General features: G+C 44.1%; 1 protein-coding gene across 1 annotated transcript in view; it reads right to left on the reverse strand.

Annotated features, from left to right (window-relative positions):
• camk1a (calcium/calmodulin-dependent protein kinase Ia) overlaps positions 1-20,122 on the reverse strand; it is a 67,543-nt gene that overhangs the window by 1,851 nt on the left and 45,570 nt on the right. Inside the window, exons 3-12 of the mRNA XM_014132325.2 lie at positions 13,883-14,014; positions 11,350-11,424; positions 10,674-10,812; positions 8,315-8,441; positions 7,714-7,789; positions 7,253-7,365; positions 6,351-6,429; positions 4,432-4,519; positions 3,708-3,888; positions 1-270 (exon numbers count right to left, since the gene is read on the reverse strand). The exon at positions 1-270 is cut by the window's left edge and continues 1,851 nt beyond it. Coding sequence (XP_013987800.1) covers positions 179-270; positions 3,708-3,888; positions 4,432-4,519; positions 6,351-6,429; positions 7,253-7,365; positions 7,714-7,789; positions 8,315-8,441; positions 10,674-10,812; positions 11,350-11,424; positions 13,883-14,014 — 1,102 coding nt within the window. The 3' untranslated portion in view covers positions 1-178. The remainder of the gene's footprint in view (positions 271-3,707; positions 3,889-4,431; positions 4,520-6,350; positions 6,430-7,252; positions 7,366-7,713; positions 7,790-8,314; positions 8,442-10,673; positions 10,813-11,349; positions 11,425-13,882; positions 14,015-20,122) is intronic.

A 20,122-nucleotide genomic window follows, 5' to 3' on the forward strand; every position in this document is an offset into this window, starting at 1 on the left:
ATACGGAAACAAATGGTCTTTTGTGCCTGGAAACTCTGCCTGGCTGGTTGTGTCCCTCTAGTGGACACAGCCTGTCATAACATCACTCTGCATTCATGGCCAGACTGGGCCGGCTCTGGGTGGCTCCATAGAAACATACGTATCCCCATGGCGACAGAGGGGCGGGGTCTGTGGCTACTCAGACGCGACTTGCTGGCCTGCAGCAGTAGGTGCAACTCCTCAGACTGTCCCGGTCGGCACTGCCTTCTGCACTCCCGCGCCGCTGCGACACTGGAGAGGAGAGGAGAGCTTGATGACAGGGACAGTACTCCACAGTGCTGTACTAGAGTCACAGGAGGTTGGTGGCACCTTCATTGGGGAGGACGGGCCTGTGGTAGTGACTGGAGTGGAATCAGTGGAATGGTATCAAATACATTAAACACATGGTTTCCATGTGTTTGATGCCATTCCATTTGCTCTGCGCCAGCCATTATTATGAGCCTTTCTTCCCTCAGCATCCTCCTGTGATTAGAGTACTGTACTACTAGAGTACCAAGAGAGTACTGTAGACATCACTGTACTTGCTCAGAGGCTCCACAGTACTGGCGGCTATGTGAGATTTTTTTTTTTATTTTTTTATTTCACCTTTATTTAACCAGGTAGGTCAGTTGAGAACAAGTTCTCATTTACAACTGCAACCTGGCTAAGATAAAGCAAAGCAGTGCGACACAAACAACAACACAGAGTTACATATAAACAAACGTACAGTCAATAACACAATAGAAAAAATCTATATACAGTGTGTGCAAATGAAGTAATATTAGGGAGGTAAGGCAATAAATAGGCCGTAGTGGCGAAGTAATTACAATTTAGCAAATGAACACTGCAGTGATAGATGTGCAGAAGATGAATGTGGAAGTAGAGATACTGGGGTGCAAAGGAGCAAAATAAAAAATAACAATATGGGGATGAGGTAGTTGGATGGGCAATTTACAGATGGGCTATGTACAGGTGCAATGATCTGTGAGCTGCTCTGGCAGCTGATGCTTAAAGTTAGTGTTGGAATTCGTTCCAGTCATTGGCAGAAGAGAACTGGAAGGAAAGGCGGCCAAAGGAGGAATTGGCTTTGGGGGTGACCAGTGAAATATACCTGCTGGAGAGCGTGCTACTGGTGGGTGCTGCTATGGTGACCAGTGAGCTGAGATAAGGCGGGGCTTTACCTAGCAAAGGCTTAATGTGAGTCTGGAAGGAGAGTTTACAGTCTAACCAGACACCTAGGTATTTGTAGTTGTCCAATAAGTTAGAACCGTCCAGAGTAGTGATGCTGGACGGGCGGGCAGGTGCGGGCAGCGATCGGTTGAAGAGCATCCATTTAGTTTTACTTGCATAAGAGCAGTTGGAGGCAACGGAAGGAGAGTTGTATGGCATTGAAGCTCATCTGGAGGTTAGTTAACACAGTGTCCAAAGTAGAGCCAGAAGTATACAGAATGTTGAGGTGGATCACCAGCAGCAAGAGCGACATCATTGATGTATACAGAGAAAAGAGTCGGCCCGAGAATTGAACCCTGTGGCACCCCATAGAGACTGCCAGAGGTCCAGACAACAGGCCCTCCGATTTGACACACTGAACTCTGTCTGAGAAGTAGTTGGTGAACCAGGCGAGGCAGTCATTTGACAAACCAAGGCTGTTGAGTCTGCCGATAAGAATGTGGTGATTGACAGAGTCGAAAGCCTTGGCCAGGTTGATAAATATGGCTGCACAGTATTGTCTTTTATCGATGGCGGTTATGATATTGTTTAGGACCTTGAGCGTGGCTGAGGTGCACCCATGACCAGCTCGGAAACCAGATTGCATAGCGGAGAAGGTACGGTGGGATTCGAAATGGTCGGTGGTCTGTTTGTTAACTTGGCTTTCGAAGACCTTAGAAAGGCAGGGTAGAATAGATATAGGTCTGTAACAGTTTGGGTCTAGAGTGTCTCCACCTTTGAAGAGGGGGACGACCGCGGCAGCTTTCCAATATTTGGGGATCTCATACGATACGAAAGAGAGGTTGAACAGGTTAGTAATAGGGGTTGCAACAATTTTTGAAAGAGAGGGTCCAGATTTTCTAGCCCAGCTGATTTGTAGGGGTCCAGATTATGCAACTCTTTCAGAACATCAGCTATCTGGATTTGGCTGAAGGAGAAATGGGGGAGGCTTGGGCAAGTTGACCGGGGTAGTGGTAGCCAGGTGGAAAGCATGGCCAGCCGTATAAAAATGCTTATTGAAATTCTCAATTATCGTGGATTTATCGGTGGTGACAGTGTTTCCTAGCCTCAGTGCAGTGGGCAGCTGGGAGGAGTTGCTCATTCTCTATGGACTTTAAAGTGTCCCAGAACTTTTGGAGTTTGTGCTACAGGATGCAAATTTCTGTTTGAAAAAGCTGGTCTTTGCTTCCTTAACTGCCTGTGTATATTGGTTCCTAACTTCCCTGAAAAGTTGCATATCGAGGGGGCTATTCGATGCTAATGCAGTACGCCGCACAATGTTTTTGTGCTGGTCAAGGGCAGTCAGGACTGGAGTGAACAAAGGGCTATATCTGTTCCTGGTTACATTTTTTTGGAATGGGGCATGCTTATTTAAGATGGTGAGGAAAGCACTTTTAAAGAATAACCAGGCATCCTCTACTGACGGAATGAGGTCAATATCCTTCCAGGATACCCCGGCCAGGTCGATTAGAAAGACCTGCTCGCTGAAGTGTTTTAGGGAGCGTTTGACAGTGATGATGGGTGGTCGTTTGACCGCAGACCTATTACGGAAGCAGGCAATGATCGCTGAGATCCTGGTTGAAGACAACAGAGGTGTATTTAGAGGGCAGGTTGGTCAGGATGATATCTATGAGGGTGCCGTGTCTACGGATTTGGGGTTGTACCTGGTAGGTTCATTGATAATTTGTGTGAGATTGAGGGCATCTAGCTTAGATTGTAGGACGGCTGGGGTGTTAAGCATGTCCCAGTTTAGGGCACCTAACAGTACAAGCTCTGAAGATAGATGGGGGGCAATCAATTCACATATGGTGTCCAGGGCACAGCTATTCGCTGAGGGGGGTCTATAACAAGCGGCAACGGTGAGAGACTTGTTTCTGGAAAGGTGGATTTATAAAAGTAGAAGCTCGAATTGTTTGGGCACAGACCTGGATAGTAAGACAGAACTCTGCAGGCTATCTCTGCAGTAGATTGCAACTCTGCCCCCTTCAGCAGTTCTATCTTGTCGGAAAATGTTATAATTAGGGCTGGAAATTTCAGGATTTTTGGTGGCCTTCCTAAGCCAGGATTCAGACACGGTTAGGACAGCCGAGTTGGCAGAGTGTGCTAAAGCAGTGAATAAAACAAACTTAGGGAGGAGGCTTCTAATGTTAACATGCATGAAACCAGGACTTTTATGGTTACAGAAGTCAACAAATGAGAGCACCTGGGGAATGGGAGTGGAGCTAGGCGCTGCAAGGCCTGGATTAAACTCTACATCACCAGAGGAGCAGAGGCTATAAGAAATGGTCGTCTAGTGCGTTTGGAACAGAGAGTAAAAGGAGCAGGTTTCTGGGCACGGAAGAATATATTCAAATAGATAGAATAGATAGAAAGACTGAGAGTCTGAGTGAGAGAGAGAGAGAGAGAGAGAGAGAGAGAGAGAGAGAGAGAGAGAGGTGTCTGGCTGAGTGGGGGACAGGCTTAGTGTTTGTCTCACTTACAGCTCTCCTCCTCTACCCCCGGTCCCTCTTCCTCCTCCTCCTCCTCCTCGTCCTCCTCCTGCAGCAGGAGTGCTTGGGCGTGACAGGGGCTGGTGGGGGTGATCTGGCTGGGGCCCTCTAGGCTGGTACCCAGCTGCAGTCTCCGCATGTGTCTCACCACCGCTGTGGCGTTGAACGCTTGCTATATGGGGGGAAAGGGAGGGAGATGGGAGAGGGGGAAAGAGAGAAAAGGATAGAGGAAAAGAAAGGAGAGAGAGAAGGGAGATAGAGAGGAGAAAGAGGGGGTGGAAGAGAAGAGGAAGGGGTTGGGAGAGGGGGGAGGGGGTTGAGAGAGAGAGAGAGAGAGAGAGAGAGAGAGAGAGAGAGAGAGAGAGAGAAAGAGAGAGGGAGACATTTGAAATGTCTTTATTCTTTTGGAACTTCTGTGAGTGTAATGTTTACTGTTCATTTTTATTGTTTATTTCAGTTTTGTTTATTATCTACTTCACTTGCTTTGGCAATATTAACATATGTTTCCCATGCCAATAAAGCCCTTAGATGGAATTGAAATTGAATTGAGAGAGAGAGAGAGAGAGAGCTGAAGGTGAGAAATTCACAGCGATTTATCCAACCACCATAAAAAAACTGAAGAACCATATCAATTAGAGAGAGGACAGAGAGAGATAAACTTCTAAAAAGAGTAAGAACATGAGAGTTATCAAAGCTGTGATTTTGAGCCACTGACCTTCCATTTACTTTTAGCAAAGTTCTTCTTGATCTGAGCACTGACAGACTCATGGATGTTTTTATCAAGAGCTGTGTCTCCACAGATCCTGCAAACCAGAAAAGAGAGAGATGAGAGCAGGGTGGGGCAAGCTGTCTGAAGTTTGGGTTGTGGGACATAGGCATCGTAGCCTGGTTAAACCAGCCTGAACCTTTCGCCAGAATGCATTGAAGGGCTTGAAGTGTCTCTCTAAGGTCTTAGAACGCATTCAGAGACGACGCTGCCGCAGTATTGGAACTCCCTACAACTCACTCCTATGCAGACGGGATGAAGCGCTACAACTCACTCCCATGCAGACGGGATGAAGCCCTACAACTCACTCCCATGCAGACAGGATGAAGCCCTACAACTCACTCCCATGCAGACGGGATGAAGCCCTACAACTCACTCCCATGCAGACGGGATGAAGCCCTACAACTCACTCCCATGCAGACGGGATGAAGCCCTACAACTCACTCCCATCTCAGATCTCAGATTGGAGTGAGTTGTAGGGCTTCATCTCGTCTGCTCTCCTGAGATGGGAGTGAGTTGTGGGGCTTCATCCTGTCTGCTCTCCTGAGAGAGTCAAGACCTTCTAAGCACTCCTGCATGACCACATAAGTCCACTCAGTGGTGCTAAGTACTTAAGTAAAAATACTTTAAAGTACTACTTAAGTAGTTTTATGGGGTATCTGTACTTTACTTTACTATTTTTATTTTTGACAACTTTTACTTTTACTTAAAATAATGTACTATTTACTTAACAGGACAGGAAAATCGTCCAATTTACGAACATATCAAGAGAACATCCCTGGTCATCCCTACTGCCTCTAATCTGGTGGACTCACTAAACACAAATGCTTCGTTTGGAAATGATGTCTGAGTGTTGGAGTGTGCCCCTAGCTGTCCGTAAATAAAAAATTTAAAAATTGTTCCGTCTGGTTTGCTTTATATAAGCAATTTGAAATGATTTATACTTTTACTTTTGATACTTAAGTATATTTTTGCACTTACATTTACTTTTGATACTTATTTAAAGTAAGTATATTTAAAACCAAATACTTTTACTCAAGTAATATTTTATTGGGTGACTTTCACTTTTACTTGAGTCATTTTCTATTAAGGTATCTTTACTTTTACTCAAGTATGAGAATTGGGTACTTTTTCCACCACTGAGTCCACTGCACAAGTTTCTAACCCCTACTGTACACAGAGACAGTATGATCTGAGGAGGCATTACTCTTTTGCAACAACCAGAGTTCTTTCTTGCCAAGAGCTCTCAAACTATGCAAATGTATTGCTATATCCCTAAAGACATTGATATGCATATTTATTGATTTAGTGGTATGCCATTTTGTTGTTTATGACTTATCACTTATTGATGATGTACTGTTCATAGAGTTAGGCTGATCATATATTTTACTTGTGTTTTATTTTCTTATTTTTGTACAACATCGCATTTTATGTAAAGGTAACTGCCAAAATAAAGGAAACATCTAAATAAATGAGGGATACAAAGCATATTGAAAGCAGGTGCTTCCACACAGATGTGGTTACTGAGTTAATTAAGGAATTAACATCCCATCAACATCAACAAAGCACCAAATGATGAAATTTCTCATGGAAGAATAGTGTCGCATCCTCATAGAGTTCCAGATACTTGTAGAACCCATGTCAAGGCGCATTGAAGCTGGTCTGGCAGCTCGTGGTGGCCCAACCCCCTATTAAGACACTATGACATTATGTTGGTGTTGGTCAGGTTCAGGGTTGAACCAGGATGTAGACATGAAGCTAGGGTTAAGGTTGCGGTCAGGGTTATGGTTGAACTGGGAAGTGGAAATGAAGATAGGGTTAGGGTTGAGGTTGGAGCTAGGGTTGTGGTTGGGGAAAGCTTGTAGTACCAGGGGTGTTGAAGTGCTTGATCAGTGGTATATCTCTTCATGAAGTCTTTCTCCATCAGGTGACAGATAAAGTCTTTAGCTGGAATTAATCAAAACAGTTTCAAATCATTACTGAACATTCACATTGTTGATTCCTTACTAATTCACACTATCTCCAGATACACTACATGACCAAAAGTATGTGGACACCTGCTCGTCAAACATCTCATTCCAAAGTCATTGGCATTAATATGGAGTTGGCCCCATCTTTGCTGCTATAACATCCTTCACAATTATTATGCTGATGTTGCTTCTAGAGGCAGTTTGGGACTCGGTAGTGAGTTGTAACCAAGGACAGATGATTTTTACGTGCTAAACACTTCAGCACTCGGCAGTCCGATTCTGTGATCTTGTGTGGCCAACCACTTCGCGTTGTTGCTCCTAGATGTTTTCACTTCACAATAACTACACTTACAGTACAGTTGACCGGGGCAGCTCTAGCAGTGCAGAAATTTGACAAGCTGACTTGTTGGAAAGGTGGCATCCTATGATGGCATCACGTTGAAAGTTACTGAGCTCTTCAGTACGGGCCATTCTACTGCTAATGTTTGTTTATGGAGATTGCATGGCTGTGTGCTTTATACACCTGTCAGCAACGGGTGTGGCTGAAATAGCCGATACCATTCATTTGAAGGGGTGTCCACATACTTGTGTATATATAGTGTATGGTACAGTATAATCAATGGCTTACAAATCCACACAAAGTAGACATGGTATTCATTCACAGTCCAATGTAATCTATGTCTTTGAAACGAGTGCAGATCATTGAAAAAGGATTCATGCTTTTATTGTGTTTTTTGTATGTGATCCTCTTTGACTTTTTTTCTATTACCAAAAAAAAGTAAAAAGTGTGTTTAAGATACCTGAATCGGAGATGTCATCCCAGTAAGGAGAGTCAAACTCATACTCTGCCTTCAGTATCTGCTCAAACAGCTTAGCATCGTTCTCGTCGTAAAACGGAGGGTATCCACACAACCTGAAAGAGTTCATATGACACGAGGGAACACTTATTGCTCCATACATCGAACGCAGCTAATAAAATATCCAATTTAAATTTGGTTGTAAGGATGTAATATCACTGTAGCGCTATTAAGTGCCAAGAGTCCCAGGCACAGATCGACCATACCAACACAACCATACCAAATAACGTGGGGGTGTGAAGATCATTGAAGGACACGGACAGAACCATTTAAGAATTGTATAACTTTTGGAACGAGCTGCTCTAGCGAGTGCTCTATAACAGATGTTTAAATGCACAAGCACCAGTCAGTATACAGAGTATGAGACACTGTATTTGTGTTAGAGGACTAAGCAGATAACTTACAGAATATAAGAGATGACTCCGATGGACCAGCAGTCTACTGCTTTGCTGTATGGTTTCTGAGCCAACACCTCAGGAGCTGCCAACAACATGAAACCGCAAAGTCAGAGGAGGAGAGAGGAAGAGAGGGAGAGTCAGAAATATAGAGATGGAGAGACAGAGCAACAGAAATGGAGAGAGTCGGTGAAAAACAGAGGGGCTGAGAGGGAGAAAGCAGAGAGGGAGAGTGTGACTGAGAAAGACACAGGGACTGATTGAGACAGAGTCCATTGAAGTTCGTGTTTTACCCTCTCAACCAGAGCTCTAGTGGGTCACATCACACACACACACACACACACACACACACACACACACACACACACACACACACACACACACACACACACACACACACACACACACACACACACACACACAGAAAGACAGAGAGAGCTTTTGAAGGACTAACAGTTGATACAATAGCACTCCAACATAAATGGCATGCTTCAGAGGTTGTGAATGGATCAGGAAGAGAAAGAGAGCGGGTAGTGAGAGAGATCACGCATGCACACACCCACAAACACATGGACACACACACGCACTCATGCACGCACAGATCTCTTACCCACGTATCCTGGGGTCCCACAGGCTGTAGACATGACACTGCCTGTATCCTCGATCTTAGACAGGCCGAAGTCACTGATCATGATCTTAGAGTCCTCGTCCATACTGTAATACAACAGATTCTCTGGCTAGAGAGAGAAAAGAGACAAAAGAAAGACAGAAAGAGAGAGAGAGAGAAAGAGAGTGAGAGTGTGGAGGGGAGAGACAGAGAGAGTGAGAAAGCGAGAGACAGGGAGGGAGAGAGAAAGAGAGACACGGATGGAGAGAGAAAGAGAGAGAGGAGAGAGGCAGATAGAAAGAGAGCGAGAGAGAGAGAGGCAGGAACAGAGAGAGAAAGAGAGAAGGGAGAGAGAGAGAAAGAGAGAAGGGAAAGAGAGATAGCGTGAGAGAGAAAATTAGGGTATGACGTTATGATAAAAAGTGAAAAGATTACAACTGGAGCTTTGAAGCTTTTCTTACAGAAATCTTAATGATTCCGGTAAGAAATAATTGGCAAGAAAAGTTGTTGAGGGAGTACATTGGCACCTCTTCTTCGAGTCTGGGATGTGGCAGCATGCCTAAACCTGAGGGAGGATCTGTTGCATTCCATGTTCAAATGGTCAAATGGTGATTGCTTGGCAACATTGCACCAACAGCTGTATCCATGTCAAATATTTAAATATGAAAATTATAATTTGGCAGGAGAGGAGTAAATTAACCTAGATTTCCAGCTTTCTCACATTGGTGAACACGAGACATGGATATGTGGCAATGCAAGACAAAGAGTAATTGGAGTGGTTGTTATTTTTGAGTACTTATCGAATGGACAGCATCGAATACTAATGTATCTATTTCTACAGGAATCATGACCATTTCACAACAGTACAAGATCTCATCAACTGACTCTCCAAGGAGGGAAACAAGCAGATCGGCCCTGTGTAGGATGACCCTGTGTAGGATGACCCTGTGTAGGATGACCCTGTATAGGATGACCCTGTGCAGGATGACCCTGTGCAGGATGACCCTGTGCAGGATGACCCTGTGTTGGATGACCCTGTGTTGGATGACCCTGTGTAGGATGACCCTGTGTAGGATGACCGTGTGTTGGATGACCCTGTGTAGGATGACCGTGTGTAGGATGACCCTGTGTAGGATGACCGTGTGTTGGATGACCCTGTGTTGGATGACCCTGTGTAGGATGACCCTGTGTAGGATGACCCTGTGTAGGATGACCATGTGTAGGATGACCCTGTGTAAGACAACCATGTGTAGGATGACCCTGTGTAGGTTGACCCGGTGTAGGATGACCCGGTGTAGGATGACCCGGTGTAGGATGACCCTGTGTAAGACGACCATGTGTAGGATGACCCTGTGTAGGATGACCCTGTGTAGGATGACCGTGTGTTGGATGACCCTGTGTAGGATGACCATGTGTAGGATGACCCTGTGTAGGTTGACCCTGTGTAGGATGACCCGGTGTAGGATGACCCTGTGTAGGACGACCATGTGTAGGATGACCCTGTGTAGGATGACCCTGTGTAGGATGACCATGTGTAGGATGACCCTGTGTAGGTTGACCCTGTGTAAGACAACCATGTGTAGGATGACCCTGTGTAGGATGACCCTGTGTAGGATGACCATGTGTAGGATGACCCTGTGTAGGTTGACCCTGTGTAGGATGACCCGGTGTAGGATGACCCTGTGTAGGACGACCCTGTGTAAGACCATGTGTAGGATGACCCTGTGTAGGATGACCCTGTGTAGGATGACCATGTGTAGGATGACCCTGTGTAGGATGACCCTGTGTAGGATGACCCTGTGTAGGATGACCATGTGTAGGATGACCATGTGTAGGATGACCATGTGTAGGATGACCCTGTGTAGGATGACCATGTGTAGGATGACCATGTGTAGGATGACCATGTGTAGGACGACCCTGTGTAGGACGACCCTGTGCAGGATGACCCTGTGTAGGATGACCCTGTGTAGGATGACCATGTGTAGGATGACCATGTATAAGACAACCATGTGTAGGATGACCATGTGTAGGATGACCCTGTGTAGGATGACCATGTGTAAGACAACCATGTGTAGGATGACCCTGTGTAGGATGACCATGTATGGTATGACCACGTCGTGGAGGTGTGTGCATGTATGTATGCATGTGTGTGTGTGTGCGTCAGGGTCAATTAACCTTCAGTTCCAGACAATTCAGGAAGTACACCGAAATTCCAAATCTATTCAATGCTTTTCAATGAGTAACATTTAGAATTTCTGAATTCACTGGAATTTAAATGGATTTGACTCCAACTCTGGTTTGCGTGCATGTGTGAGTGTGAGTAAGGCACGTGCGTGCATGTGTGAGTGTAGAGTTGCCATACCTTCAGGTCCCTGTGTACGATGCCCATGTCATGGAGGTATTTGACAGCGTCCAGGATCTGGTGGATGAGTTGGCTGGCATCTCTCTCCGTGTAGAAACCCTTCTCTACGATGCGGTCAAACAGCTCCCCTCCAGACACCCTGACAGAGACACACATCCATGATACTAAAAATGGGACCCGATGCTTCCCTGCTTGGCACACAACATTAAGGAGATAGATTGGGAGTAAGGCCCTGTGATAGACTAGTGTCCTGTCCAGGGGGTGTACTTGTACATCAAGCTGCCTCATGCTACAGAAAGGGGATAGGCTCTTACTCCTATAAGCCATTCCCGGCACGCACGAGCCAATGCTACTTACGTATAATACTTATTTACAGGTGCTGGACAAAAAGAAGGTCCTATACATAGAGAAAAAGGGAATGTCCGCTCACTGTTTTGCTTCTCCCAAACACAATATTTGAAGAAAGGAAAAACATGTCTTCAACTCTTACCCCACACCAGTCCAGTAATCTGTCCCCGATTCATGACTTATAGTATTTCTACCAGAACACTGAAGAAGAAGGGGAGAGAGGGGTGACAGAGATAAAGAAAGACAGAGAAAGAGAGGGGGGAGAGAGAGCGAGAGAGAGAGAGAGAGGGAGAGAGAGAGAGCGAGAGAGAAGAAAAAGCCGACTCACAGCTGCATGACCAGGTACAAATGGGATGTGCTCTCAAATATATCCTCCAGTGAAACAATGTTGGTGTGCTTGATTCTAAAAAAGAAAGAAAGAAAGACACAAAGAAGACAGAAAGACAGAGATATTATTATGACAATATACACTGAGTGCACAAAACATGAAGAACACCTGCTCTTTCCATGACATAGACTGACATAGACTGACAGACTGAATCCAGGTGAAAGCTATGATCCCTTATTGATGTCACTTGTTAAATCAACTTCAAATCAGCATAGATGAATGGGAGGAGACAGGTTAAAGAAGGAGTTTTATGAATTGAGACAATTAAGACATGGATTGTGTATGTGTGCCATTCAGAGGGTGAATAAGCAAGGCAAAATATTTCAATGCCTTTGAACGGGGTATTGTAGTAGGTGCCAGGTGCCTATTTGTGTCAATAACTGCAAACGCTGCTGGGTTTTTCACACTCAACAGTTTCCTGTGTGTGTCAAGAATGGTCCACCGCCCAAAGCCCATCTAGCCAACTTGACAACCGTGGGAAGCATTGGAGTCAACATGGGCCAGCATCTCTGTGGAACATTTGACACCTTGTAGAGTCCACACCCTATGAATTGAGGCTGTTCTTGAGGGAAAACGTTCAACTCAATTATTAGGAGGGTGTTCCTTACGTTTGGTATGCTCAGTGTACGCTGCACGGTGTCTCACTCTCAATACTGTCATGTGATCACCAGGTGGCACCATTGCTGTGTTTAAGAGTGTGTAGGAGTACCATACACAAAGCCTCATCCCATAAATACAGAACTTGTAATATCGTGGGGCCGGTTGTTTTCTTCTCACACCAAAACGTACAGTAGTCTCTGGCAGAGGAGTGTTTCATCATCTCTATCCAGAATATATGGATATATATTGGAGACAGCTCCTGACGTTGGCCAGACACAGCAGTGTCCATGTCTTCATGCAGCACCACTGACGAGAGAGAAGCGAGCCAGTTAGGGGGAGTTCTATAGGGACTGAGGGAAATACACTGGCAGGAACAGCACTGGTAATATACAAGCTAACAACGAGACATCCCAGGCTGAGGCAGGACATTGCTCTGTTGTTATCCTGTAAGCCTTCACGTAGGCGATATGTCACACTGTGTGTTGTTGCTGTAAAGACAAGCGAGAGAGGATGGAGGAGAGAGGATGTCAAATGTGTATGTCTATGGGTATGTCTCTCTCCCTCCACTCAATTATATTTCTCTCTCTCTCTCCTTCATCACACTGCTGCAGGGAACTCCACACACACACACGTACACACACACGTGCACGCGCACATCATCTCCCCCCCCCCCGCCTCTGTATGTGCTGTTGCCCTAGCAACAAGGACACTAAAAATAGGTTTATCTTCTTTACTCCTGACATTTCCAGTGCACAATCCTGGTGTTTCTACTGACAGGACACATATATATAACATACTGTATCATGCATCCAGCCAGTCCCCCTTCTCCACTGGCTTCCACTGCTTAACATCAAGTTGGCTCTGCCGCACATTACCATGAGCCAATAGATAGATACCATGCTGTCAATTCTTTACATTGACAGATCCTGTGTGTTATGTAAGCAATAAGACCCAAGAGGGTGTGGTATATGGCCAATATAGCACAGCTAAGGGCTGTTCTTACGCACGATGCAACGCGGAGTTGCTATTTTCTTTATTGCTATTATTATCTGATTACCAACGTAATTAGAGCAGTAAAAATAAATGTTTCGTCATACCCTTGGTATGCCACGGCTGTCAGCCAATCAGCATTCAGGGCTGAAACCACCCAGTTTATAATTTCAATTTGACATTTTAGTACTTTACCAGATGCTCTTATCCAGACAGGAGCAATTAGGGTTGAGTGCATTGCTCAAGGGCACAGCAGCAGATTTTAGACCTAGTCTGCTCGGGGATTTGAACCAGCATCCTCTCGGATACTGGCCCGACCGCTAGGCCACCAGCCGCCTTCAGCCTCTTTCCTGAACCTGAACGTAAACGACTATTAAAATATTTTCATGACTGATGATGGGGAAACGACCTGGTATTCATTATTAAAGCTGGAATCTGCAGCTGCCACATCCATTTTTGGACGTATTAATTATTGATATGTAGCCTACCCATTGATTCTTGAAGAATAGGCTATAACTTAGAAATGCCTCGTGAGCTTAGTTCAACTGTCACTTCCATCAGAACCCAACATACAAGTTGGTATTACTCATGTTTGTAAACAATGTAAATGTAAACAAACATTGTATAGCCTCAAAACATGGTAAAAACGATCATGTTGATATCATGGATGGTCAGTCCTTGTACCCATAGCTCTGTTTATGTATTTGAGAATGATTACATTTCTTCAGGCCCATCGTTTAGCATTTTACCAAAACAGAGGCGCCGTGGCCACTTTGTTATTGTTTCAACTGCGGATTTTAGCATTAAGGATATCGAGTTATGTAGTGGTGTGGTGTGGTGTAGTGGGGTGTGTTTTGTTGTGTTAATTCTCTATGTTACTGACCTGTGCAGCACAGCGATCTCATTCTCGATGTTGTTCTCCTTTCCCTGCAGGGCCTTCTTGGGGATACACTTGATGGCCACCAGTCTCTGGGTCCCCTTCTCCTCCGCTAGCACCACCTCCGAGAACGCCCCCCTGGAGCACAGGAAACACACATATTCCAAAATATGACACACACTTACAGTTACACTTACTAACTGCGAAGACCAATCCAAATACTGTACATTCAAATGTGTTAAAGATGTGTTGCTGAACGTATGTCACCAATGAAAAAGTGAGGCAGTTAGTCTTGGTCCCTAGAACCCAAGTCAATAAGGCCTGCTTGTCTCAAAGGTGGGTTACTAAAACGATAGTGACATTTTAATAAGAGGAAAGGGTCTGGCCCAAATCAATAGGTAGAGTTCTTGGGAAATAAGGCGTGTGGATCCCTTTGCACGGACAGTGTTCGCACGAGAGCTGCATGACTCATGGTGGGGCGAGTGTGGCTACAGAAAGAGCCTCCCTTCCTCCTCAGAGAGAGCACACACCGAGGGCGGGTGAGGGTATCCCCCATAGATCTCCATGGCCTAACCTGGCACAACCTGTCCAACACTAGCACATTCCCCATGGCCAGCCACTATTACCATGCACATTATGTCCACCATCTCTCCCACGAACGTAGGCTCTCTCCACCCAGGGAGGGCCTCCCCATGGCTGCTATAACCAGGCACATCGTCTGTCCCTAACCCATGCCAGTAGCACCTCTCTACCCGTGGACGGTGTCCCCACGGCCACCCTCTAACAAGGCACATCCTGTTTCTCTCATCCCATCCCTCCCAGTAGCGGCACAGGTTCTCTCCACCCAGGGAGGGTTTCCCCATGGAGGACTAGCTACTATAACCAGGCTCTCCACAGCTGTGTGTGTCATGGCAGCCAGGTCCTGTGGGGTTCAGGGCAGAGGAGAGGCTGGATAAACAAAAACACGAGTGTTTGCTCACTCATCATCACTAGCCATCCACATCACCCATCCCCACCCCTGTCTGACTCCCACAAAAATAACCATTGAAACAGCACTCCATCTATCTATCTATCTATTTTTTTTTCTTCTACAAGCCAGTCTCTCTCGCTGCTATTTGGGATAGCGCTGTGTTTTTGGTTGCCCCCACTACCACCTACCTGTCACTACTAACTTCCTGTCAGTCTCAAAGTTCACATGGCAAACAGTTTTAGAGGCACTACAGCAATGTCACCATTGTGAATTATTCAATAGGCCACTCACACACACAGCCATATGCACTCGCGCGCACGCTGTGCAATCAGAAACAGATGCGGTTAGAGACAGATGACGATGAAGACGTGTACACTCACGTTACCAGCTATTATACAACCTCGCAAAAAAAATCTCTCTTTTCAGAATCATGCACACCAACATTGTTTTACTGGAGGACATCTTTGAGAGCACATCCCACTTGCAGCTGTGATCTCTCTCTCTCTCTCTCTCTCTCTCGACTCATTCCCCTTGTTAAACAACACTCACAACTTGGTGCTATTATTTATTCAATTTCATAGAAGGAATATTTCCTTATAGAAGGAATGCAACAAAAAAAGAACAACCCAGTAAACCCACATAACAGTCTGGTTGGTATCGAGCAAAGACATGCACTGATGGGCACGCACGTTCACAGAGAACTGGGGCGTTATGGTAATTCTATCACTTGTTGTGGTCAGTTCCATCACTCCCTAGTACAGGGCATGAGGGTGAGTGGAGGGTAAGTTACGGTGAAGAGGTTCTGAGAGAATCAACATAAAGGCCCCTCTATCCCATTTGGTGAGCCTGACAACCTAATTTGGCCGACAGCACATCTCTTCATCTCTTAATTGTAAATCGCTCTGGATTAGGGTTCGCTAAATTACTAAAATGTCAATGTTAATTGAAAGCATGTAAACTTTACGGTTCTCAGCCTCTGTCACGAACAACCCTGCACTGCTGTAGGGTACATTGGCGCACCGCTTTCACTCACTGTCTATCACTGAGCTGAGAATTACACCAACCACACAAACGGGCACGCACAGGCACACACACTTACATAACTTAAACTAAAACTATATTGCATAACTTAAATGTAATATATTCTAATCCTACGCATTATGTTGAATTCCCATATCTTGTTTGCTCCCCTTGCATTCATTTTGAAAGTCGCTGTAAGTCCTTGACTCCCCATGATCAGACTTCCTGCCACCCATGGCCCTCAGTCTTGTGCTCAATGAGCCAGTGGTGCAGAAAGGGTTGCATGGTTAGGCTGATTCTAAAAAGAGGGGATCAAATCTCACGCATTCACTGCACTTCCCTTTCCACATAATTGTCTTTAAATTTAGCCTGCAAGCAACAAAATCAAATAAAGTTGCACTTCTCATCGACCTGGAAAAGGAGACAAGCCATTTCTTTCTTTGTGCTATTCGACCCAGAAAAAACTCTATATTCACGCTGTACCTATAAAGTCTGCCCTGGCCTGTTTTACAGTAAATGTTAACTGATATTTTATTACTAGGACACAAGGACACAAAGTCCTGTCTTAGTCTGTCAGTAAAATCCTAATGGCCTGTGCCTGGCAACCCCTAAAGACCACTGAGCTGAGGGCCTGAGGCCCATGAAAGGGACAATCAAGGAGGAGTGTATGGTTCACTCCCTCCCTCAATCCATGGAGATAAACATAGTGTAACTATCACACACACAGAGGAGGTCCGTTTCAACCAACGACAGGATAAGAAGCAGATGTGCATCCTTACTTAGCTGGTGAATTGCACACACACACACACACACACACACACACACACACACACACACACACACACACACACACACACACACACACACACACACACACACTGTCGTTCAAAGGTTTGGAGTCACTTAGAAATGTCCTTGTTTGAAAGAAAAGCAAATTTCTTGTCGTTTAAAGTAACATGAAATTGATCAGAAATACAGTGTAGACATTGTTAATGTTGTAAAACACTATTGTAGCCGGAAACGGCAGATTTTTTATGGAATATCTACATAGGCGTACAGAGGCCCATTATCAGCAACCATCACTCCTGTGTTCCAATGGCACGTTGTGTTAGCTAATCCAAGTTTAGAATTTTAAAAGGCTAATTGATCATTAGAAAACCCTTTTGCAATTATGTTAGCACAGCTGAAAACGGTTGTACTGATTAAGGAAGCAATAAAACTGGCCTTCTTTAGACAAGTTGAGTATCTGGAGCATCAGCATTTGTGTGTTCGATTACAGGCTCAAAATGGCCAGAAACAAAGACTTTCTTCTGAAACTCGTCAGTCTATTCTTGTTCTGAGAAATGAAAGCTGTTCCTTGTGAGAAATTGCCAAGAAACTGAAGATCTCGTACAACGCTGTGTACTACTCTCTTCACAGAACAGCGCAAACTGGCTCTAACCAGAATAGAAAGAGGAGTGGGAGGCCCCAGTGCATAACTGAGCAAGAGGATAAGTACATTAGAGTGTCTAGTTTGAGAAACAAACGCCTCACAAGTCCTCAACTGGCAGCTTCATTAAATAGTACACGCAAAACACCAGTCTCAACGTCAACAGTGAAGAGGCGACTCTGGGATGCTGGCCTTCTAGGCAGAGTTGCAAAGAAAAAGCCATATCTGAGACTGGCCAATAAAAAGAAAAGATTAAAATGGGCAAAAGAACACAGACACTGAACAGAGGAACTCTGCCTAGAAGCCCAGCATCCCAGAGCCCAGCATCCCATCAACTGTTTGCCATTAGTGGCAATAAATATTATTGTTGCCAAAGGTTTGCCGCAGATTCACCACTAGTGGCAAACATTTGCAAACTTCTGTCAACATTGTTTTGCACACTATTTAATTTTCAGCAAATTTACCACAAGTATGGATAAATGTTTATTTTTGCTAGCGTTAGCTAACGCTAATCAGCTATACCTGCGCCAAAACTCAGTTTTTTTCATCCTATAGCCTGTTCTCCATCTACTTTTTAAATAGTGAGCCATGTTTTCAGCACTTTTATTGCCATGATTGATCAAACATTTTATCATGCTCTCATCTCTCTGCAGCAGACTTACAGTTTAGAGACATACAGTACAGAGAGCAATATGCTTGGAACATCAAATAGCAATAAAATCACAATATTGAATCGCAATACATCGCGAGAATAGCAATACATATCGTATCGGCACTTAAGTATCATGATAATATCGTATTCGTGAAGTCACTGGCAATTCCCAGCCCTAAAACGGAAGCTTAGCAGCTATCTGAAAAACAATACATACTGGTATTTAAATTATTTATAGAATAGCACGACTACTACAGATGATTGCTTATAACACTTCCAGTATGCCACAATATTGATATTATCCTTAGCAATGGTGACACCAACACCATCTCAGATATGTGGGTTGAGAGATTAATTTCCCAAATTGGAAAATGGATTAAATATGCCATAGATAAATAGGCAGGCCAGCGATGGTTCAGCTAGTGTAATGTGTCTCTAGTGCAGTGATCTGAGTGCACACAAGAATATGAGTGGTGAGTGAGAATGAGAGGCAGAGAGGAAAGGAGGCTGTGTTTAACCTAGGTTGACATGCAGAGGGAGAGAGAGGGGGGAGGAACGGAGCGTGACAAACTGCGCGCACGCACACATGCACGCACACACACAGAGTCTGTAGAAACATCACTAGTCTTTTAGCTCTGAGCTTGTAAGCGTTCCATCATAAGCATGGGAATAAATCTCAGCCATGAGACAACTATCGCACCCATCACCAACTGAGCCCAAATATTTGGTGCACAAACATATGGATTGAATACACATGCAGTACACACTGTTCATACACGCACAGCACAGTAATACACTGGCTTGTAGTCAACGTTTGCCATTAGCTATTGATGTAAACCTGAGTCCCTGTGGGCTCTCATATTACCAAAACATTGTAGTGGCCAGTGTCAATATGTGTAATGATACCAGTGTGCTTTTAGAATCCACATCCAAATAGACATGTACTGTATGTGGTGATGTCTTCTCAACTGTATAATAGCTTCATTAACTTATCAAATCAAACAAGTGTTGTGAGCCAAATGCAAATTCAAATACAGATCTGCCATCTTAAGGATCCGCCCCTTTTTTTCAATTTTCACCTAAAATGACATACCCAAATCTAACTGCCTGTAACTCAGGCCCTGAAGCAAGGATTTGCATTTTCTTGGTACCGTTTGAAAGGAAACACTTTGAAGTTTGTGGAAATGTGAAAGGAATGTAGGAGAATATAACACAATAGATCTGGTAAAAGATAATACAAAGAAAAAACAACCGTTCTTTTGGGGTTAAATACAGAGCCTTCAGAAAGTATTCATACCCCTTGACTTGTTCCACATTTTGTTATGTTACAGTCTGAATTGTGTCACTGGCCTACACACAATACTCAATAATGTAAAAGTGGAATTATGTTTTAAAAAATGTTCAAATTAATAAATTAAAAGCTGAAATGCTTTAAGTCAATAAGTATTCACCCTCTTTGTTATGGCAAGCCTAAATAAGTTCAGGAGTAAACATTTGCTTAACAAGTCACATAATAAGTTGCATGGACTCACTCTGTGTGCAATAATAGTGTTTAACATGATTTTTTTTATGACTACCTCATCTCTGTACCTACACATTCAAAAATCTATAAGGTCCCTCAGTCGAGCAGTACATTTCAAACACAAATTCAACCACAAAGACCAGGGAGGTTTTCCAATGCCTCACAAAGAAGAGCACCTATTGGTAGGTGGGTAAAATAAAAAAGAAGCAGACATTGAATATCCCTTTGAGCACGGTGAAGTTATTAATTACACTTTGGATGGTGTACCAATACGCCCAGTCATTACAAACATACAGGTGTCCTTCCTAACTCAGTTGCCGGAGAGGAAGGAACCGTTCAGGAATTTCACCATGAGGCCAGTGGTAACTTTAAAACAGTTACAGAGTTAAATGGCTGTGATAGGAGAAAACTGAGGATGGATCAAGGATTTTATTTTATTTGGATCTCTTTTAGTCCCCATTTGGACTAATCTTCCAAGAGTCCTTAAATATTAAAATACAATTTATATACGAACACAATTTCACATATAACACACTATTACAAACATACATAATATACTAACGTAATAAACCAATAAATAATCAATCTAAAAAATATGAATTCTTCATCTACTGTAATCCCACAACATTTCTGTGTATTATATTTAAATTGTT

This window comes from Salmo salar, chromosome ssa12 (assembly GCF_905237065.1).
Source record: "Salmo salar chromosome ssa12, Ssal_v3.1, whole genome shotgun sequence".
NCBI classification, from domain to species: domain Eukaryota; kingdom Metazoa; phylum Chordata; class Actinopteri; order Salmoniformes; family Salmonidae; genus Salmo; species Salmo salar.